The following is a 23,617-nucleotide window of genomic DNA, read 5'->3' as shown; positions in this document are numbered from 1 at the left end:
AAGGTTGTTTCTTGTTGTTCATCGGTTGCGACTACGTTTTGTGTCGCAACGTGATGGCAAGGTGATTGCACAAGACATATAATGCACCCGCATATTTGTTCGGCTTTTCTTGTTTGGCACAATTTTCGAACGCAAAACGATATTTTTTTTTCTCCATTTTATCCTTCGATTAGGTCTTTGTTTGTTGCGTAACAGCAAAATACTGTCAATCAGACGCTTGCCAGGGGGAGGCCACCTTGGCTCATAGCTTAAAGAAGCCTGTCATTCCTCTGTTGTTTGAGGACATTTCCTGGCCTCCAGAAGGTCAGCTATCTTTGGTCTTTACCAAGCTTCTTTACATCAAGATAACCGAAGAACGTGGCACCATTCCTGATGGAGAGTTCCAGCAGCTTATGCGGAAAGTGGAGCAGTTTGTGAATTCGTAAGAATCGCTGGAAGTCGAGTTTTTGGAACTGCCGCACAGGGAAACTGATTACTGTGTTGATTCCTTAATCTATAACCTCTTCCAGGCGTTCAGTTAGTTGGGGCGCAGCGCGAAAAATGGCGAACTCGCCCATTTACGCGCGGCGCCTCAACTAACTGAACACCTGGAAGAGGCTACTTAATGTAAAACGGCATAGATTTTGAACCGCTGGCTTTATGTTAGTCTATAATGGTTTGTCACGCATCCGCCGTGTTCGTAATGCACTTCGCACCGTACCGATGCGTGCAAACTCAACCGACGGTTGCAGTTTACGCTGCTGTCAATTATTTTAGCGAATGTCTCACGGAACAAAAGTGTTTTTGTAAACAAATTCAAAAGGTTATGTCCATTTTGTTTGTTTGGTTGATTTTTTCCTTGTTGTTGGTGGTGGTTTTTAGGGTCCATTGGATTGTCGTCGTAATTATGATTGACGGCAGGGTAAAACTCAATCGTTAGCTGCATTACTTCAGAGTTCGGGTTCATTGAAAGGTGTACGAATCTAAGCAAAAAATCGCCAGAACCTTTAGAGAATTCTGTTACTTATGATATTTTAGACTTTGGGAGAAATTTACAGCATTTTCGAGTATCTTTAAAGTATTTGGAGAGTTTCTGGTAAAAAAAACTTCCAGCATAATATTCCTTTGTTTTAAACCAGGTTAATGGCCTTACTTCGATAATTTTTTGCACCGCTTTTATTTGTTCGATTTATTTATTTTTTCGAGCTAGTTTGTATTGTATTTTTTCAATTGATGTTATTAGTATTTCAATAGCTTATTAGTATTTTAATAGCTCCTGGAGAACTTAGTGTTGTTTTAATGTCTTGGGCTAAGAGAGAAAGGAAGGAGAGGGGGACGGGTGGAGACAATTAAGGAACTTACTTCAATGAGAAATCACCTAGGTTTAAGTAATCGTTCCTTTGGGCTTTAGAAATTTATTATAATCGATATAAATCGTGGTAGTGAACTCGTTTGTAATACAAAAACCCGCGTTACTTTAACTTATTATATTGCTTTGGCTTGTGGCCGATATAACGCGTGCTCTGATTGGCCAAGAGCGAGATCTGAACGGTCAGTATGCAGCCGTAACGCCCACTTGCCGATTACGGATTATGCAAATTAGGAAGAGCCCGGCTCTGAAAATTCAAGCGCATTGAAACGATGGAAGCCGATTAAAAACAGTCAGAGAAAGTAAATTTAATTCCAAGTCGCTAAAAGTTTAGGGATTTTTCCTTCATAAAACGTGTATAGAAGTCGTTTTTGACTTACCAGCCGGTAACCTTGGCGGGCACTAGTGAAAAACAATTAAAGTTTGCCGAGTCTAAGTAAGCGTAAAGCTAAATTCGCTAAGTGAAAAACACCATCGGCAGATCTGTCACGCATCCTGAGCAGAACACCACGAAGAAACTTATAAGTTATCATCTTAGTCACAACAATTACCGAAATATTGAACTCCATCCCAGTTCTCATCAAATAGATTCCTTCATTTTAACACAAGCAAGTGTAAATCAGCTTCCAGGATCATCAGATTTAAACAATCGGGCGGTTTCTGTCGGCAGCAGTGTTTCTGATAACTGTAGGAAGTTTTAGACGTTCAAAAAGCTTGAAAAGTTAATCCGAAAATCCCAGAGTGAAGGAGGTGAAGATTTCTTGTCGAAGGCGAATGCGAAGATCGAGTTATTCTGAGCAGTGCGTTCTGAAGCATTAGTATTTTCTTCCACCGAAAGACCGTTTGTTTGGACTATTTTAGAGCACTTTCTCTCTTCGCCACAAAAGTCGGAAAAACTCCCCCATCAAGGTGGCATCACGATACTAAAATACCTTTTTGAGGCTGTGACAATCATTTTTCCCGTAAAGAAATGTGTGTTTTTAACGGAATACGTAATACAGTCACTGTGGTGAAGTTCACTTTTGCCCTGAGTTTGAGACGATAAATGAATCGATAAACGCGCGCATCGCCGGATGTAAATGGACGACTTCCGCTAAAATAATTTTTTCTCTTTTCTTTAGTTCATGAGCCATATAATAAACAACTTAGTAACCTCGACCGTTCGGTCGTTACGGGAAAATCTCAAACCTCGGCCTACCGTATTGACCGAGCGATAGCGAGGTCAATACGGCGAGGCCTCAGTTTGAGATTTTCCGGTAACGACTTCACTCTCGGTTATTAAGTGGTAGTTAATAATCTTCATAAATAATACTGTACAAACAGGCTGACGAATTGCTAGAAATACTTCTAATTATAATGACGCCAAACAGCCTTGTTGCAGCAGTTTTAACACCTACGAAAAGAAAAATCTGCAATTGTAATCTGGCCATAGGGGGACATGTTGCACAGAGATGTAGTGGAGTCATTTTGCGGGGACATGAAGTGGGACTTGTTGCAGTGACAATGGAACACACCCTCTTCTACGAAAAAAAGTTCTGTTATGGGGAAAAAAAATTTGTCCCCACAACATGTTGCATGAAATTCAGCTGGTTTGAATTCCTGTGTCATGAAGCAAGGACAAAATGACCGCAATTTTCAAGACGTGTGTATTCGGCTATTAAGACATGGCCCGCCTAGATTAGCCTTTGCTAGTGGCGGGCATGCCCTTTTTTTGTAAAATATAATTTGAAAATAATAAAGTGTAGAGAGTGTATAGAGTGCTCTTGCCAACTGTCTCCGCTACAACCCGGAAATCAACCAATGAGAGCTTCACGGGCATCAACTTGGGTACTGCCCCTGCAACGTGCGTCCTACGTGTACACAAGGAACGGCTCCGGTGTAGTGGGCGTTACCATTTAGAAGTAGTAAACAAGGCCATAATGACCTTTCCGAATCATAAGTAATTTAATAGCAATATCATTGCATGTGTCAGTAATCTCTCTTGATTTTGTGTTGAACAATTTTTTTTATTTTTTTAAAAAACGCGAGTCGTTTAGAGACGTGGAAGATATTATATTTCTACGAGAAAATTTCAAGTGTGTTTTTTTTCCTTTTTCAAGCCTAGTTATGATAATGCATGGCATTATTCTATCATATTAAAAATAAAAACTATTTTAGATTAAATGGCTTCACTGTCTCATTTCATCAACGTCTTGTATTTGGAACAGATAGTTAAGTAATCGAAATAGACCTACTGATATTGTTAAAGCTTCATATCAACAGCTCAGTATAAAATTAGCGATCCAAGATAAGCAAGAAATAAACGTTTTAGACTGGACTTTTCCAGATTCAGCCGTGAGGAAATCTTGCCCTTATTTGTTTGGACTGTTCGCGCAAGTCCTAGTACCCATAAATTGCTTTTTAATTATCTGCCAGGAAGGTGTGGTGGGGCATATGGCACGTTCTTTAAACAAAGTTAACACCTTGGCTTTGATATTCACGAGTTATTAACTGCCTTATTACATGAAATTTTGATTTTCGGGTTCTTTAAAATCGTGTTTGCTTGATTTCGGGAAAATAATGATGCGAGAAAATTAGTTTTGAATGTAGGTGAAGTACCGTATCACATCGTTCACTGTACTGTTGGGACAGAAATAAAGAGCGTTAACTTAAAACACTGAATAAAATGCAAACACAAAGTTGTCCCACAATGAAACATTACAGGTTTGTTTGAGGGATGCCCTGTAAAAGTTCTGGAAGGTCGTCAAAACTGTACACAATTCGTGTGTGACCCTCCTGGTCTCCTATAATAAACATTGGCGAATCTTGATTGTTCTCAGATCCATGGAATACTTCCTCTTCTTCTTCGTCTTCTTCCGCTATCAGATCGTTCTCGTCAAACTCTGATATTTCGATATCAGGAACTCCGCGCTGATGATCCATTTCTAAATCGGTATCTGCCTCTTCGATGTGTAGGGTAGGAATTGTGAACTGCTTGAGTGAATCTTTCCTGTGTTGTTCGATGGAGTGAGCAATTTTTTCTTTGCTTTCTTCTTCATGGTGTATGCTTGTTTCAGGTTCATGTTTCTTGATCGGAGAGTCGTGCCATTGGGCATATTCGCTTTGCTTCTCGTCGTCTTTTGTTTGGTGGTAGTTGATATGGGCGAACTTGTGCGGTGCCAAAGGGTCGCCTGCGTCCCACCATATATTCTCGTTGCTGTAATTTTCACGTCGTCTTGTTGGCGTGGCTCTTCTAAATTCCTTTACCTGCGGTACTGAAGGCATAGCTGTTTTGCCTGGCCTCCTTAGAGCCACTTCTCGAGACGACTTAGAAGGATGTTCCTGTTCAAGCTGCCCATCAGATGAGACGGCGCCATCATCAGATGTTGCATTTTCAGACCCTTCTTCCATATAGTTTTCATCCGATTTGGATTGCACTTCCATCGGTGATGGACCAATAAGGTGCAAGAGCTGCTCAGAAAGTCTCCTGAGACTAGGCTCTCGATTTTCTGTTGGCCTTTCGTCATTCTTTGTCGGAAAAGAACACAGGGACACTCTTTTCTTTGGCGCTTCCGATTCGGCCTGCCTGAGTTTCATCAACGACATGTCTGTTAGCATTTGCAGTTGGTCTCTCTCGCGTTCCGCTTGCTGACGTTTTTGGGTCATTGTTGAAATCATCTCTTCCAGCCTTTCGATCTCAAACTGTGCCTCCTCTAACCTGAATTGGAATTCTTCCTTTTCCTTCACAGCCTGTTCCAAAGCCTCTCGGGTATCTTTCATTTCATTTCTAGCTGCTTCACGATCAATAGCTAGTTGATCCCTGTGCTTCACAACGCCGTTTAACTGTGTTTTCAGACTCTGTATAGTACGGTCGCTGGTAGATATGTACCGCTGGTACTTCTCTTCGAGTTGGTGGATGGAATCTCTGCGTCTTGGAGAAATCAATTCTGGTGCATCAAAGTCCTTGCCAACCGTTTTCAAGGCTGTAATGAGCTCATCCCTTTCGAGAAGGGCGTCATCAAACATTGATTTCAGCTCGTGCATATTCTTCTCACTTTCGTACTTGTAAAGAGTGTACTTCTCTTCTGTGAGTCGTTTAACTTCTTCTGCAAGATATCGTGCCTGTTCAGCCTCGGCTGCACGATCGTTCGCCTCGTTCAAACGCATCAGGAACGTCTTCGTCATCAGTTCCACTTCCTTCAGACACTTAGTCTCCGCTTCCTGAACTTGACTGAGGATTGCGTCTTTTGCAGCTTCGGCTCTTTTTTGTAACGCCTTGGCTTTCAACGCCTCCAACTCTGCATTTTTAAGGCGTTGTCTGAGCTCATCTTGACTATAAGATAATGCAACATCTGTGTTGTCCCAAGCCATTGTTCCGTTGTCGTCCACGAAACATTCCACCGTACTCTCTTTGTTTTTCCTGGATGTGGATTTTACAGTTGGAACTTCTTCAGTCAGTGTCTGCGCGTTTAGGGAACCTGATGGTGAAAGGAGGTATGAGACATGCTAAGGATGCGTTTAGAAATTCTTAAAACATGATTTTTTTCTGTGCACCTTGTAATGTAAATGCATAAGACATGAATTACAAGCATAGTGTAGCCCCACCTTCGAATGAATGCGAAGAACAACTTGGCGTCGACGATCCAACTTTCTCGGAGACTTGGTCACTAAGGTCTTGAAAGGTGGGACGATCTGTGGGTTCCTAAATAATATAAAAACCAATTATTGGGGACGAAACAAATTTCTACCTCTACAATCTTACTCCTTTAATTCGTCGAAGAGCGTATCTGCAAGGCTCACAGTACGTATCTAACAAGGTTCAAAATCTTTGGTCATTTGTTTGTTACTAGAGGGCAGCATAAAACACAGTAGCTAAAGATCAAGGTCTGGCCTGTGACTTGTCATAGCTAAGTATACGCCTCGGTAAAAAGATGGCGCTTAGCATATTGGATTTTTTAAAATAACTGTCTAATTTCTCGCGCGCTGATCGGCTCATTTTTATTATCAATAAGAGTACAGACGGATAAAATTTTAATTTATGCAAGTTTTTAAGTTTAACTTTTAGCTGTCAAATTGTCAACTTTTTGACCAATGAGATTTTATGGACTTTTTTCAGTAGCCAAGCAAAAAGCGAGAAAAGCTATTGACAATGTTCGCGTCATTTTGAATACAATTCACTTGTTTATGGCAAGGTTACGACTTATTTTCCCCTGATTCATTCCCGGCATTTGACCATTTTGGGATCTTGTTATTGTAGAAAATAAATTGACGTCAGTTTTTTATGCATCTGTTCTCTTATTGATGGTAAATTTCGTCATAACATTGCCAAAGTTTAGTGCGGAACCACTCCCCTGCGGCTCGTGGTTCCACAGCCACTTTAACAATGTTACGACGCAATTTATCATCAATAAGAGGACAGACGCATAAAAAACTGACGTCAATTTGTTAATTTGACATACCGTCTGTAAGCATGCCGAAATCTTCTCAACAAAACTTCCAACTTGGTCCAATGTGTCCTCCGCTGGCTTATAGCTCAAAACCTACACATAAGGAAAAACAACATGTATTACATATTGGTTTTCCAAACTTACATGGATACGCTGTGATGGACTAGCAAGTCTTGAAGGAGCTTCATCACAGTTTACGCAGTTTGAAAAGTTTAGCCTATTTTTTCAAGTGCGTCGTTTGTAATTCGTGTCAATCTTCTCCATCCTAACCATCCTTGATCCTCTATGGTTTATTGTTATCTCTTTGGTGTTTCTCCGTCGTAGTAAACTGCTATTTTCAGGTCTCCTTCAATTTAAGGGTAATTTTGTACGCGGCCAAAATAACTCAAAATACCATGACTGAGCTCCATTAAGATCCACACACCCGAGTTAAACGGCTGTTTTAACAGCCGCTTAACTGCTTGGCTTTTAAACAACAAAATCATATTCAACTTGCCTGCTGTAAATCTGTAATAGGTTGTTGACCAACAGTAGCAACGAAATAAATAAATAGACCTGCAAGAAGCAAATCGCATCAGACTTGAGAAGGCAGAATCTCTTGATAGTGGCAAATAACAATAGACGTTTTTAGCTTGGGTGGTTGTTTTCCCGTTACAAACCACGTGATATTCTCTAGAGAATTGTTCTTTTATCCATCTAAAACTTGAGACCCTGTTAGGGGTAAATTCCGACAAGCGACATGGCCTTGAAACGGCGACATGAGAGCTATGAATTGGCGACGAACGACAGACTACTCCAGCGAAATAGAGAAAGCGACACCAGTGGCAAGATAGACCGACAGCGAATTTCGGAACTGAGAATGCAGTGATTGTTTTAAATGTCTGAGTCGAAGTGAAGACGCATTTCCAGAGTTTCACATGTAAATATGTTTTCCTTTCTCACGCGCGATGTCGGCGGTTCGTGAAACCCAGGCTTTCTTATATATGCTAAAACGTCCACGTCGAGTCCGTCATTGCTGAGTCCGTCACTCTCAGCTGAGTGAGCAGTGCCCTAAAACGCCTAAAAACACGCTTAAGGAAAAAGGAAAGAGATCGTCGACCGTCTGCTTCATATTTTTATTAGTGGGTCACCAGTAAAAGAATATGAAGCTGTATTATCAACAAATTATGGAAGGAAAAGAGAGACAGGGGAAACCTGCCAAGGTTTTCTCGTCTTCAGCAGAAGATAAGGGTTACGCCAAATTCAAAGGAAGATTATAGATAGGAGAGATTATCTGATTGAGGCAGTTGAGATTTTGAGTTAAAGAACGGTTGTTTAACATAAACATGGTAAAAATAGTCATAGGTTCGATTGTACTTTAGGTCCAAATACTGACTGGAAAATGGCTGAAAATAGCAATTCCAATCGTCTAAATTTCAAAATTTCCCGGGGGGAGTATGCCCCCACATCCCCTAGGAGGTCAGCAACTCCAGCGCTCGAAAGCATGCCCAAGCCCTTAGAAAGCATGCCCCCAGTATGCCCCCCAGCATGCCCCCAGCCCCTTAGAAAATTTTGAAAAATTGAAGTAGCTAAGAAGTCTTCTCCTTCATGCTCAGTCGAAATGTGATGCTTTAAGGCTGGTTTTCACTAGCGACGGAGTCGGAATAGGAGTCGTAGTCGAAGTCGTAAGAGAACTTACGACCTAGTGAAAATCGAAAATTAGAGTCGCAGTGTTTCAGCCAGAAAATTTTACTTGAGGGCCAAATTGGCCCCTGGAGATCTTTTTTAAGGGCCAATTTTTTAAGAAAGGGGCCAATAAATTGAAAGCTACAGAAGGAAAAATGCATCAGGGTACCAAGAAAAATAAAGCAGCTTATTAGGATCTACGATAAAATTTGATAGTAAGTGCTTTTTGAAGTGTTTCTACTCTATAAAGTTTGTTTTACCAGTATGAAGGATCCGTGCATTACGAGAGAACAATCCTTAGGCGTACATGACGTCAATGATCAAAGGTTTGCAATGCATTATAGGGCGTTTCTTAACACGGTTAGCCATTTGGAAGTTTTCCGATGTGAGAGAATCAATACAGCAAATAGCACAGCAAAGCAAAAGGACGGATTGGATTCTTTTCTTATGTTGAATGTTTTAGAATGTTGAATGTTTAATGTTGAATGTTTTCAATATGATTTTCTAGAAGGACATTATGTGTGACAAAATAATCGTTGTTGATCGTCAACACAGAGAAATGTAGTCGCCATTATGGAGACTGAACCAGAATTTTTGGTCGCCAAGGATGAAAGGTTAGTTGCATTGGTGACCGATATGGTTGCAATTTCGAGCCCTGGGATGGCTTTTAAAATACTGTGTCTGTGTTAAGCCTGCAGCCTTATAAAAAGAAAGGGCCAAATTGGCCCTTTTTTCGTTTTTCTGGTTGCCATTTCTGATTCCAACGCGGGATTCCCGAATTGGCGCGGTCTGGCGGAAACACTGGAGTCGTAAGCGGAGTCATAAGTTCGACGGAATCGGAGTCGGAAGAATCAGAACGTTTCCATTTCTTCCGATTCCGTTTGCGACTCCGTCGTTTATGATCCAGTGAAAACTACATTGTCGGAGTCGGAAGCAGAAATGGAAAAACCAACCAATCACAAGGCCCGGAAACGAACATTGTGATTGGTTTATTCTTCCGCTTCTGCTTGCGACTCCGACAATCTAGTTTTCACTGGATCGTAAGCCACGGAGTTGTAGGCGGATGCGGTGTATTGCTTCCGACTCTGTCAGTTTGATTTTCTCTAGATCGTATCCCTCTACGCTTCTGATTACGACTCCGACTACGACTCCGTCGCTAGTGAAAACCAGCCTTTGAAAGTAATCATTAAACCCACTGACCGGAGAAATGCTGGCTCTGAATAAGAATTCCTACTGCTGAAAAGTGTTCGAAGCAAGTGCAAAGCGTACAAGGAGTAAATTATATCCAAAGAGATACTTAATTATACATATACTTGACTAAAACAGCAAGGAACCTACAATGCGTGAGAAATAATAGTTTCAGCGTGCACGTAAGAGCGCAAGATTGAATTCGTTTGCGTGAGCCTCATGCTCAATGCGTGAGACTTGAGAGCACTGTGACGGTTTTTTTTTTTTTTTTTTTTTTTTTGATAAACAAAGGTATTATGATGAGTTATACATGTAGCTTTGTTTTAATTGAACAAGGTCAAATTTTCCGACACAACGCCTCTGAGACGAAATTCCGACAGGAGACATAGGAATCTTGCAAAATGCCGACATGGCTGGTGGCGAATTTCAGACAGGGGACATGGGTACCCCCCCTAACAGGGCCTCAAACTTATTCATTCATATACTGGAGACTCTTTGAAAGCAAGAATTCCCAAGAGTATCATCACATGGTCTGAAACAGGGCATCAAACCGCCCAAGCCTAAAAGGTATGTTAACCTCTCATTCCAAAGAGCTGCCAAAATCTAACATGGCGATAACTACCATGGAGAACATGTCCGTTTTGGCGAAATTCGTTTCATGTGTATCTCAGTTAACGAGAAATGAAATACGCGGAATTCAGGGGAAAATGCTCTGGTAAATGTCAAGCTTGACTCAGAATATCGTCCCACTCATCTTTCTGTAATAATTGTGCTTTTTACTCTTCTCCTTATCCGAAAATGCTAAAAACAATTGACAGAGAAGACCCACCGTACGCCCAAACGTCGGACGAATACGTTCCAATGCTCTGACTGGCTTCAGGAGCTGGAATAGGAACCTTGTTGTTGTAGACTTCATCAGATAGTGGTCTTTTACACCAAGGAGACCTGCATATGCCAAAAGCGGTGTTAGGTTATTTTTGCTGACTTCTCTTTAGTTATATACATATATTTTAAAACGCGCGAACAGTTAACAAAATAATAGGGAAGCAGACAAACCAGCATACTTATCTTACAAAATTCGCCTTTCTTAACAAATTTTTTTGAAAAACTTGAAACATTCTTAATTACTACACCAGTAATGTTTAAAGATAACTATTAGAACAAATGTTTAGAAGTTTTGCCAGTGAACAAATTGCGATCTCCATGACGTCAATATTAGTTGCCATGGCAACACTAAACGAGTATAAACAGTAACCTATCATGAAAGGGTTTATAACTGCCGGTTTACCGTCCCCTGACAAAATATTTTGGAATTCGTTTCAAAAACTACGTCGAAGAGCCACTGGGAAATATAATTTCCCACAAGTCGATGAATCAAAATTCTGAATAAATAAAAACTTTAACCAAGATGTCGACGTCACTGACGTCTGAAGAGCTTTGGCGCTAACCATGTTTCATATTAGGGTAAATTTTCTTCATCAACAACATCGTGCAAACTGTATAATAGAATGGCCAAAGGAGGAAGACCAAAGTCCTGTGAACCATTTTAAACGATATTTAGAATTGGCATTTATTCTGCTTTCTTTAAGATTATTATGAACCTCACCTTGCACAGTGAAAACCAGAGATCTTTATTATTCCTTTGTCTCCTACAAGACAGTTCTTGGGCACCTAAATAAGTACAATAATTTAAATAAGTTTTAAAAAGCGACATCGTGACCGTGCATGCCACCTGGGTGTTCGGTAAAACCATTTTCGTGAAGCAAGTACTTGATAAAATAAACAACAACAACAAAAAACTTTATTCGCTTTTTTGCATGTTTTATTAAAAAATGTAACGCTATTTTCGGTCCTGTTATGATGCCATCTTTGAAGACCAAAGCTCTTAATTAATGAACCAGCAGCTTACCGTAGACAACCTTTTGTACTTACCAATTCTCCGTGCACCACCCGACACTCGTGGAGATATACCATGCCATTGATCACGTGGTTCATGATATTTCCTAACTCAGTAGGATAGGATTGAAGCAGGGAAGAGTTTCTCATGAGGTATTCTGACAAGTTGCCTGTATTTGAGAAGAAGTTCATTAGTAGATTTAACTCACCAATCGTGGTTGAAAAGCTTCAGAGGGTCTTTTCAATACCTATCAATGGAGGTGACTTGTTTGAATGCATTCCGAGTTTTTTTGCTTATTATTATTTTTTTTATACTAGTGCGTCTGTTAAAACAGCTGTCGCGATAGAATCTTCATCCATTTGTTTTGGTTGATGCACCCGTTCATCACAAGTGCACTAAGACAGTTTCACGAGGACCATTTTGCACGGTTGCCTTTTCATTTGCAGGGTACCGTAGACCCTCGGCATAAATGGCGTCTAAATATGAATAACAATTTATTATAGTTTATACATCCTTAGCCTCGTATTTATTTTTCAAGACAAAGGATTTTTTTACATGAATGTGAGGCTAAGGGTGTATAAGTATTGTTATTCGAATATAGGCGCCATTTATGCAAAGGGTCTATTTATAGGGTTAAATCAACCAAGACGGACTAGTATTTAAGCAAAATATTACTTTTTCCGTGTTTACATAGCCTCATCTAAACTGATACGAGAGAGAGAATTTGAGACAGTAATTCAAACCCGAGACGCAGTCGAGAGTTTGCATTACTGTCTCAAATTCTCTCTCTCGTATCAGTTTAAATGCAAACCCGAGACGCAGTCGAGAGTTTGCATTACTGTCTCAAATTCTCTCTCTCGTATCACTTTAAATGCAAACCCGAGACGTAGTTGAGAGTTTGCATAACTTTCGAGAATTCTCTCAACTTCATAAGTGTTTGAGATCAGACTATGTTAACACTTTAAAAGTACTTCACTGCTTTTATAAAATATTTCTCAAGAGTACACGCGAATCTAAAACGTCACAACCGTGTTCACATACTATCATCTAATCACACCTATCGACCAATGACCGCGCGCGTATTATCTCAGTTATTTTATCACAACGGTTGGTTTGCACGACGTAATGATATTTGACTGACGCGAGAAACGGTTCCCTTGCAAACAAGTAAGCAATGAGTTCTTATCAGGGTGAAAATATCCGATTTACAAAATTTTGACAAAAGGAATTTATTTCCTTTTAGTAAAAACACTCTGATTGATAAATACACGGTCAAAGAGGACTTGAGTTACTTCTATTTGCCTTCATATATGCTGTACATAGAATCCTCACATTAGTAAAAAGCGAGAAATTAACAAAACAATATTACCGTTAGACAGATTTTCTTGAACCATGAAGTTGCGAGGTCCCTTGATACCAACCCCATGCAGTTTTACTACGTTGTCGTGGTTAAGGGTCCTGCGGAAGAAACGAAAAAGAAGATTACGAAAACCGCTAGCCCAAAATAAGAACGTTTGATAGCAGGTTAAAAACCGCAAGCTTATCCAAAAGAATACCCATAGCTGAAACGATGTCTTCATTGACCCTTATTTATTGCTGAAATTATTAGCGTTAATAACTGCCTGCCTCTATTTAAACGATCACTTGTTTACTCACATCATCAATCTTGCCTGATTGCTGAACTTTTCCTTTAATATATCAGAGCTTCCTTCCGGTAGAGCTTGTATCAATGCGTCCTTGTTGTGAAACTTGCCGTAATTAACACTCTGAGGAGAAAGTTCATTGTACTGTCGTCCAAAATTCTGTTTTCAGCCTTCCATAGCCTTTGAGGCCTCGGCAAGCGAGTAGGGTTGGCACTGGAACTGCTTTTGTTTGTTTGTTTGTTTGTTTGTTTGTTTGTTTTGTTTTGTTTTGTTTTGTTTTCTTTCTTTCTCTTCCGTTTGTGTTTGTTGGTGGTTCTATCATGTCAGTTATGTATATGTTGACTGGACAGGAAAACTATCGCGCACTCTGATGACAAGTAGAGTGTGAAATGGCCTACTCTAAAAACATGAGCGATAAAAATGGCTAGAAACGCATAACATGACGTCACAAGACATGACATAAAATGACATATCATGCATGACATGACATGACATGACATGACGTGGCGTGACGTGACGTGACGTGAAATGACATAAAATGAAATGACATGTCAGAAATATTCTCAGCTATAGAAAGCAAAGAAATTTTTCCTCAATGGCAGCACGTATATTGAAACTGAAAAGTTGTCATTGCTGTCACGATCACACATAATGTGTACTTCATTATGCTTACCCATGGTAGGTTCAAGTCGCACTCCTCTCTTGTTTCAATTTCTCCCCAGTCCACCTTCCAGATTTCTAAGCAAAAAAACACCCCTAGATTAATACCGGCACATAAAAGGATGGTAAAATAATTCGAAAATAATAATGGTAATCAACGTTATGCATTTCAAGGAAATGGTCAATATTAATGTGTTATATAAGTGATAAATTTAAGCAAGACCAATAAAATAATGCATGGGTCTGCATAGACTCGTAAGGTTAGTTAACAAACACAAAGCTAGTGTTTGCGATCTGGTGCCTGAAGTAGTGTTAAAATTAAGACTCAACACTCCTTGTCACTCTTTGCTCAGTTACGCTCTAATTTTGACCACTCTCCCTCGAGCTGGCAATAATTACCATCGGCATTCTTGATGGTGGGGTACTTTTCCAGAGTTATTCCTAGAGCTGCAATGAAACAAAATCAAAATATTCTCTGTTACATAGAGTTCACTATATGCTGTACATTTATTGCCACCCCAATGCAAATAAAGTGCATTAATTAATTATCACTTTTGTCAAGATTTCCATTGAGACGTCGTGACTGCTTTACTGCTAATCTCAATCAATAGAGCGTTTTTACTCAGGCGACCAGCGGCCATACAAATTTATTGGAACAAAAGAGAGTGTTGAAAATGGTTTAGGACAGCATGGCCGCCGTTTCATTGTTTTGGGACACCAATATGGCTGGCATGACGTCAAGCGAAAACACTCTATTGGTTAAGTCGACTGGCTACAAACTCGTTCCCGGGGCCTCTCTTCTTGTTCCGCTGAGAGATCCTGGGAATGAAGTTGGATTGGCTCTTAGTGGTCGGGTTTCTGTTAGCTGCGAAAGTCGTCTTCTGATGTATGACAAATTGTATCACAAAATGCTACGTGTCCTGTTAGATTTAAATCTATCACTATTTGCCAATCATGAGCAAGGACTGTCCCAATCTTACTTGCATGCTGCTTGCATTGGTCCAGCAGCTGTTGTATACTATCAAACTGCAGAAAATTCGCGTAGGACACTGCGTCAGACTCGTCCTTCACGCGATACTTCTGAGTTGTTTCGTCGAGAAGAACCTCAATATGCTTCACTGTTCTGTCCGTTCTGAAACGTAACAAGATGAAAATTATTCCGTCGACGTAGAAAACCGAAAAAAATCAAAAAAGAAAAAAAGAGGGTGACAAAAATGGCATTGAGACACATAGGGTGGGATTTTAGCAGCACTGATCTCTTGATATCCCAATTCTTACGTTGTTAGTATGTGACTATAAAAAGTGTGGAATCGTTTAACACGCCTGTCAGAATAAGATCACTTTCTACCACGAATTCAGTTGAAAATCAGCTCAGATACAACTTTTGAAGGCCCTCGACAATGACCGAAAAGATTTTGCAATGCTAAATTTCAAGTTTCAATAAGTGCTCCCAGCTATCCGACATAAGCGGTGAAAAGTATCAGTCGTGTCAGTTCATTTTCGAACATTATCCTAATCCTGACTGGGATTTCCAAAACCCGGGAATGATCTAAAAATAACTCGACAGAAATTACGTTAGGAAATGAGGGCTATGCGAGGGATTATCGCTGTTACCCTCGATCTTCTCCTACGCTATCGCAAGCACTCTTGTTATTAAGTAGTTATTATTAATACTACTAACCTAAAAGATAGAATAGTTCTAGTCCCCAGTCCACTTGTTCTTAAGATGAAACATCCTGGAACCTAGTCAACAACAATATTTTATTTATATTCTATTTGAGTGGAGAAACAGACCAACATTTCCCAATATGGACCGAACAGGCTTGTTCAATAAAGTATTTGTTATAATAGCTGTTTTAAAACTCTGCTTATAAATTACTGCGTCCACGCGATCCAATCTTGGTAAAAGCATGCGCAAAAGTTAGGCATTTATTTCATTGCGTTTTTCAGAGCGCTTTCGAGAAATTTAAACTCAAATTGTCCACCAAATATGACGGAAAAACATGCTAGCTCGAGCAGTACTGGGAAATATTGGCTGACGGTCGTTTTTGGATGGACCTCGCTGCGCTCCGTCCGTACTGTAACGACCACGGGCCAATATTTCCCAGTACGGCCCTCGCGCTCAATTAGTAAGCAGTTATTAGTAAATTGAAATTTGATACTACACCTGGTCTCTTAAAATGGCTGCAGTGATAGAATTGGAAATCTCATCAAAAAACCATCTGTATAGTGAACAAAACATTGTGGTAAATTAAAGTACGAACAAAGTACAAAAAAGGCCAAACTTAGCAGGCTTAATAGCCCAGTGAGCAATAGCAATCATATGCCCGCTAATGAGTTACTATGCTATGAATTCACCTAATGGTTTAGAAGAGTACCTGCATCAACCTTATTCCCAGAAAGAAGACCCTGGAAACGAGGTTACACGCGCAAGTAGTCATGTCGGTAAAATCTTATTTTATCATTACGACGGGCTAAACTGCGCCTCTTTGCGCACTCCATCACTATTGAGGCGACACTTTTGGCTAATGAGGTTATACTATAGACATGGGATGCAAGAAGACAAATTAAGAACATTCTACGGAGCGAAAAGTAGCACTCTTAACATATGGTGTTCTTCCCGGCTTTTCGTGACCAACAAGAAAGAGCGCACCAAGATTTGAAAGCCGCCGCTTTAAGATATCTTCACAATTCATTTAAATTCCGTTTTGTGTTCGTTTTAGTACTTGTCATTATGCTTGTCAAAAGGCGAGTGGCTGGCAATGCAAATTCTATACACGTAATTGTATGTACTGTCACTGTCTCGGTCAAGCAAACAGTTTGTTAATAAACTTCTCTGGCGTGCTCTCATCGATCTCTTGGTAGATTTACTCGGTCGCGGGCCAGGCAGAAAATCCCGCACATGATCCCCAGCATTTTGCGCCGCTGCCATCGGAATCGTACATCTCAAACTCCCAGCAATTAGTCTGAGAGACTCGAGATGTGATAGAGAATCTCATACTTACGGTTCTTCTTCGAGGTCTTTGAGCTTCACAAGATCTTTTGGAATGTATCCATATCCGCTAGTCCTGAAACATTATATCAAGACCAAATAGTGAGATCCAGTAAATGGACGTGGACCATGGTTTCCTGATTTTTCTAAACCGTCGACGCTGCGCACATTTCTTTTGCCAGCTGATTAAGAAATAGTAACTTTTCCTTTTTTTTTTTCTTCGAGCAAAAAAATGTAGAAATGCTTTATGAATGTTGCATAGACAGTCATTGTGTGGGTAGCTACGTAACGAGTGGAGCCAAACAACAATTGCAATGAAGAGCAGGAAAAGGAGGGTGACTTACGATGTGGTCGAAAATGCTTTCCACTCGTTGTTACCAGAGGCATCAGAAACAGTTAAGTGATCACCCTAAAATCACGATCCGACGAAAAAATAAGTCACCATTAAATAAACAAGCAAACATAATAAAGAACTAAAACGATAAATTGCCCTTTTTATTATACTGAGAAAATTGCTTTATTGTGATTGGCTGAGAGTACGCAAACTTATCATTGATTTTGAATTTGTATCCGGGGGGACAAACGCCAACATGTTAGATGAAATTCAGCTGGTTTAGCTTTATTTGAATTCGTGCGTCATGAAGCAAAGACAAAATGACATATCATCAGTTTTCAATGCCGCATCGCGTCCACTGCTCTTGAAATCTTTCCACGCTACAACACATTCTTGTGCCACTATTCGCTTCGTTTGTGCACCAACACTTCACGTCCCCGCAAGATTTCCCCCAGTGTACTGTATGCCGACCTTAAAGGGTTGTGCAATTCTGAGAGAATTGTCGAATATCTGCTCTTGGAGTAAATCCTTACTCGTACTATTACCGAGCCAAACATCACTGCCATTAACATTGTTATTTTGATGCAACAAATAAAAAAAAAAAAACTAAGACAAAAACAATAACAAAATCATGTGTCACAAAAAGACCTGTCATCAATCAATGTTCGGTTGTTTAATACGTTAACTGTGGGTCGTGAGCAAACTTTGTCAGCTACAGAACATTACAGAGACATAAAAAATGCTAGCCAGTGGCTCTCTTGTTAAATTATTGTAATTAATCCTTACGGCACTGAAGGGAAGACTTCCAGGCCTATCTGAGTAATGAGACTCCTGGGCGATCACTCCAAAACCATGGAAAGCAATTGCTAGAGACAACTAGGAATACAAAAAAGATGCACAAAATAACAAATTATTTAAACGATTTTTCATATTAGTGCGAACATAATTTATCGTTTAACTATCACAACACAGTCGAATTGTTCGTGACTGTTTGTCTTCAAATTGAGTAACTTAGTTATCTTGTAATACCTTTTGCCGCTTGACGTCTGGAATTCCTAAGCAGAAAAAAGCGGAAAAAACAGAATTCAGGAAAGCAATACTCCGTTTAGAGAAGTAATTTCCGTAATCAGACTCTCTACTGGTTCAGGGCCCTAGTCAGCCACACCTTTGTTTTTGTTTACATGCGAGAGTTTGGGTATTATATTGTATTCGGAGCATGTCGAAACGACGAAAATCACTGTGAAACTACTAAAGATAATTAAACATGCTTTCAGGAACACATCTTACTGAGTAAAGCAAAAAGACTTCACTTCACCATGCAATATCAATCATTTCGATGGCATCGAAAATGGCAGAGGCTGACTAGGATCCTCTAAGTTGAAAAACTTGTTAGTCGCTTAAATGGAATCAAGACCGAAGATCAAGGCACTTACCCTGATCTTCTCTTCTTGGAAGGTAATGTTGCAAACCTTTCATCGTATGTTCAAAAATTCTTCAACTAATCCAGTGGGAAACTGGTAATGAAAACGCTGAGACTAGATCGAATTGTTTGTTTGTTTGTTTTGTTTTGTTTTGTTTTCGTCTCGTTTAGTTCTGGTTTGAGCTGGCGGTACTGCGGCTATGCCGGTGCTGGGATAATACTAACTTAACTTGTAATTGTTTGTTACAGTGTTGTTGTCGTTGGTGGTGGTGCTGATTTGAATATAAATGCTGCTAGCTCTGCTACCGGAGGCTGCTCTTCTCGTCTTGTTCCAGTATTGAGTGCATCTGTCCTTACCAATTTCGCTTAGGCAGCAACTTTCGTAATTCGTTCTCATCATCAAGGCTTGTCTTCGCGAGCGAAGATCATGAAGGGGGAGTGATCCACGTCGACTGCAGGCACTCTCGTGCATGGTTAGCGAGGCTAATGCGTCTAGTGCTCTGGGAAGTACACTATTAAACTTTCTAGGAAAATAAAATCATTGCTTACCGTAAATTGTACTTGGCTTGCATCCTGGCGAGCTTCGGAACGTTGCCGCCTTGCAGCAAGACCATCCTTTGCCGGTAAAGCGACCCGAGTGGTACTGGGTCAGACTCACTGGATTGTCCACACAAGCTAAAAATTGACATTTCGATCAGCAAGGCTACTGACGATTGTTTTCGTTACAAATGCATTGCTTCAACGATCAGAAGCTTCTCTATGACTTGCTCAAAATCACCCTAACTCCTGGGATGGGGTGGAGGGGGAGGGGGGGGGAGGTGCTCTACAAAGTTTTATACTGGGAGGTGCCGCCCCGAGGTTCAACCCGTTTCCCTTTCGTATACCACTTTGACAGAAAAGGTATCCATTTGGTATACCTCTTAGAGAAGAAAGGTACCTCTTTCACATACCTACTTAAGAACTACCACGAAAGAACATCAAGCACTACCAGAAGAGAAGTTTAACCAGAAAACAAGTGTCATCTATTCACTCCGTTCATGTTACATCTAAATGATAGATTTCCCTAGCTACTCTTTCATATACCTCAACTTAATATCCCTATCCTTTTATATCCCTACAGCCTGAAAAAGTCAGCCCTTTCAGGCCGAGCATCCCCGTATAGGCCGTTATAGAGAGTACATTCCCCCCCTCCCCGACCCGGCCCTAATTAAATTCTAAAATTTGACCTTAAAATTGTTGATGATGGCGAGGTATCTCTACAGAAAACCATTTCTAGTCTCTGATTGGCCATTGCTCGGCCATTCATTCTGTTATCAGCAAATCAATTAAACCTCACGGATCAGTCTTCAAAAAAGTAAGTCACCAGTACAGAAGGAGTCATTAACGGAACTAGGTAATGCGAATTTAGAGCAAATGAACTGGTCGCAGAATAAACTAAATATCACAATAACAACCTAAAACGTCTAAAACTGTAGACAAACTCGAAGGAAACACAGAAAAAATAAAAAAATAAAAAGAGGCATGGATAGACAAAATTGGAGACGATTAAAACGGATTGCAAGAGAGTGAAATTGCAAAACAGTGACCCAAGGTTTCTCAAATTTACCTCAGCTTTTAAGGAAGTGCGATTATAAATTATCATTCTGTTTACCGGTGAGCTCGATTTTTATTGCATTGTAAACTCTAAAATAACATTTAAGTGTTCACGTACCTAACCGTAATGAAGATAGCCACGACTCGAACTCGTCAACGTCATAAGCGGATAAATAAAGAGTTCGTGTGTTAGAATTGTCCTTCTTAGTGCGGCAGTGATATGTTACCTGAAAAGAGAAACGGAGTCTTTCGAGAACGGTTACGTAATTCATGTGCACAAATGATGGATGAAATGTTTTAGTGTGGACGGGGAAAGCGCTGTGAAAACGATAGTGTGGACGCGAAGTTTTTCGTACGTTTTCTATACGAAAACGCATCATTGAAAATGCATCCTTTGGAAAACGCATTGTTGTGGTGGGACCTCAAACGCTTATGGCAAGCTGATTAGTTTCTTAATTTTTTATTAATAAATGGTGGTCACCCAGCTAGTCCAGCTTCACTGGGTGACCAGCTACTGAAGGGCTTTTAATTAATATTGTATAATTAATTGCTCTGCTTTAGTTTACAGTACATATAAACCTTGTTGTTGTTGTTGACGTGTCGAAGGGTCAGTTATTATTATTTTTTTGGCGTGGGAAGTGGGGGAAGGGGACTTGGGGGAGCTGGAGGAGCTTGGTTAGGGCAGCAATGAGAGTGTTCGCCTTATACCAAGTGGGCCGGGTTCGAATCCTGTACTCGGCGTCATAAGTGGGTTGAGCTTGTTGCTGGTTCTCGTTCCTGCATCATGGTTTTTTTTTTTTTTTTTTCCGGATCCTTCCGTTTTTCTACCTTCACAAATCTGGAAACAGTCGACGAATAATCACTCCGAGGGCTTGTTACTGCTAAATGCCAAATATCTTATTATCAGTATTTTATTTTCGCGATGATAGGTTTGTGTTGCAGGAACATCATTGTTTGGTTGTTCAGTTTTGGATAGCTTCAGGCAAGAGACGAGGCGTCTATTGCTTCAGGTGGAGTAAAGGGAATCGAAGAAATGCAAAGACAAAAAAAAGAAAAAAAGAGAAGAATTTAAAACCAAACCTGAAAACATAGCGCCTGGCTAAATGCGTCGTCATCCACTTCTTCCACAGATTGGATATTAAACAGTTCGATGAAAAATTCCGGCTTTTCTCCTTTTGTCTGTGTAAATATGAAAAAACCTTACAGTAAATGGTAAAACAACAACAACAACAACAACAAAACAGCAACAATTGAAAAAAACAACAATAAACTAAAATAAACTATAAACTCATGTGGACTTTCTCGAGTTTGAATTTCTCTCTATCCTCCCTCCCCTCCCTCCAGACCCCAAAGGCTAAAAAAACGAACCCTTTATAAGAAACTGCATTTCAGGAACAAATCGGCAAAAGACCCAGACCTAGGACAAATAGTTAAAGGCAACTTAATTTATGTCGAATATTTGCTTTGCATCATCGTTGGCCTTTCTGATATCGATTTTTGACACTCGTGAAAAACCATTGGATGAGAGACTTGAACCTAGTCTAGTCGGACGGAATCTCTCCCCAGGCTCTCGCGCTAATTTCTTTTACAAACGGTGTAATCCTCTTGTTTATTCGCACCTAATTAGGCATTAACGCATAGAAAATCTCTTGACTTTGCAAGCGAACACATTATGTCTCAAGATAATCATAGATTTGTAGACGTGAACACTTCGTTGATAACTGACTGCTGTGAAAATTTAGACTGGATACAGAGATCGAACAAAATCACAATTAAATTTTACCATCTTTCAGATGCAGCCTTGGCGAACACAGCCTTTTTATCCTCTAACTGTAAAGCAATTTATCTCTTAGGCAACGCCTGCTTAGTTTGATTGACAATGAACTCCTACACCGGCTAGGGACCAGTCTGAGCGAACATGATCAATAAATTTACTGAACAGAATCACTTCGTAAGCAGACTGTCAACAGCCGAGATTTTTACAGCTTCAAGAGTTGACTTTACATTTCATGTTGCCATATGTGTAACATGGTTGAATTCATACCTAAATTTTCGGTAGTTGTTATGAATGAGTGCTTTCCGGTATCAAAACCCTTCGGCAATCATTTTTTACAATTTGTTCATGGTGATATCATGAGTATGAGGCCTATTCGATTCCTTTTTTTAAATCATTTTCCGTTATATTTTACGAAGCATGGAACATAGCCAGTTACAACGGACATAATATTTCTCAAGTAGGCACATGAGTAAAGTTCACTGAATTGCTTCGCTAACTATTATTCGCTGTTTGATCGGCAAACAAGCACATCTGCGAGGTTCACACAAATGGTCTCTCTCCAGGGACTAACTGAAGCTTACTGATCAGCTCACAGCAAACTATAGTACATTACTACAAGCCAGACATTTTATAAATACTGCTGTAAAAGGCTTACCCACTGTGTTGAGCTGTGGTAATACTCAAACAAACCGTCGGTCAAAACTCCAAAAACACCCTCGAACAATGACTTGGCTAGGAAGCTTCGTCTCTTTGTTTTTCTCACCAGAATATTACCGCAGAACTTCGCTGTTTCCTTCTTAGATTCCATTAGATTAGAAAGATTTGTCGCCACCGTAAATTACTTGAGCAAACTCATTCCGCGCCACTTTGCATATTGGAAATAACGAGTCCTGTTTGTTTTGCGAGTTTGTGTGCCACTGCAAATTCCTTCACCTCTGGAGTTTTCCGCGACGCAATGAAACAGCAAAATTGGAAGATAAAGAAGGGAACAAGATACTGTTAATAATTTCAGTTTAAAATTCGCTCGTAGTCTCCCACCAGTTTATAGCATTCAACTTTCAGTACGTGTCTTGTCGCTAATAGCGTGCCCACATTAGATCGGATATTGCCTCTAATTTATTAGATATACGTTTTTCCACTCTCAGTAAATTGACACATGCCATGCAGTTCAGTTTGTTTTAGGAACAGCAATTTTACGCTGAAAGGAAGAATCTGTCTAAAGACGTTGGAGTGTGTGTACACTGTACATATCTCTGTAGTCACGGTTAACGTTCCCACACTAAGGCCTGGTCCACACCACGCAAGAGAAATTTGAAAACGCAGCTTTACTTCTACCGTTAGACCTGCCGTCCACACTAATCCATCTAAAAAATGGAGCTTTTCAAAAACGCTCTTCACTGGCCGGACGAATTTGAAAATGCTGGCTTTTTGTTTTCGTGTGGACGAAAAACATTTTGAAAAGGGATCTTTTTTGAGAGCGATGGCGTCACGAAAATCATGTGATTTCCCTGAATAAGTTCTCCTCAAACACAAATCCAAAATGACGGGTGATTGTTCCGCGTCTTCAAATTCCTTCGGCGTAGTATGGACGGAAAACATTTGATGCTTTCTTAGAGTGAAATCTCCGTTTTCAGGGCTTGTGACTCGCCATTTTGAAAATCGTCGAGGAGAAGG

The 23,617-nt window shown here is 40.1% G+C and overlaps 2 protein-coding genes across 3 annotated transcripts in view; one reads left to right on the top strand and one right to left on the bottom strand.

The window, feature by feature from the left end:
• Window positions 1-3,679, top strand: part of LOC110051451 (uncharacterized) — a 35,705-nt gene extending 32,026 nt beyond the window's left edge. For both annotated transcript variants that reach the window (XM_020757480.2, XM_020757479.2), the window contains exon 20: window positions 174-3,679. In XM_020757480.2, coding sequence (XP_020613139.2) covers window positions 174-425 — 252 coding nt within the window. In that variant the 3' untranslated portion in view covers window positions 426-3,679. The remainder of the gene's footprint in view (window positions 1-173) is intronic.
• On the bottom strand, window positions 3,334-23,370 carry LOC110051456 (uncharacterized). The gene is made up of 22 exons (XM_020757486.2): window positions 22,599-23,370; window positions 21,247-21,345; window positions 20,285-20,393; window positions 19,123-19,248; window positions 18,183-18,208; window positions 17,940-18,029; window positions 17,164-17,228; window positions 16,833-16,895; window positions 15,995-16,049; window positions 15,509-15,570; window positions 14,808-14,959; window positions 14,227-14,274; window positions 13,841-13,905; window positions 13,181-13,290; window positions 12,894-12,982; window positions 11,560-11,693; window positions 11,234-11,298; window positions 10,457-10,572; window positions 7,271-7,329; window positions 6,787-6,867; window positions 5,933-6,029; window positions 3,334-5,805 (listed from the first exon to the last, which is right to left on the bottom strand). The coding sequence occupies exons 1-22, from the start codon at window positions 22,749-22,751 to the stop codon at window positions 4,046-4,048; spliced, it is 3,624 nt and encodes a 1,207-aa protein (XP_020613145.2). The 5' UTR covers window positions 22,752-23,370; the 3' UTR covers window positions 3,334-4,045.
• Between the last annotated feature and the right edge of the window lie 247 nt (window positions 23,371-23,617).

The sequence above is a fragment of the Orbicella faveolata genome, unplaced genomic scaffold (genome assembly GCF_042242905.1).
Source record: "Orbicella faveolata isolate gen_17 unplaced genomic scaffold, um_ofav_v1 contig_35, whole genome shotgun sequence".
NCBI lineage: Eukaryota > Metazoa > Cnidaria > Anthozoa > Scleractinia > Merulinidae > Orbicella > Orbicella faveolata.
The sequence above is the reverse complement of the archived record's forward strand: the minus strand, read 5'-3'. Positions and strand labels throughout refer to the sequence as shown.

Excerpts from the sequence above, each read along its gene's own strand:
- LOC110051456 (XM_020757486.2), bottom strand. The coding sequence starts at position 22,751 with ATGGAATCTAAGAAGGAAACAGCGAAGTTCTGCGGTAATATTCTGGTG. Across the intron at positions 20,394-21,246 it reads GCCAGGCGCTATGTTTTCAG|GTAACATATCACTGCCGCAC; the intron begins GTTTGGTTTTAA and ends TTCTCTTTTCAG. Across the intron at positions 18,209-19,122 it reads CAAGCCAAGTACAATTTACG|GAATTCCAGACGTCAAGCGG; the intron begins GTAAGCAATGAT and ends TTTTCTGCTTAG.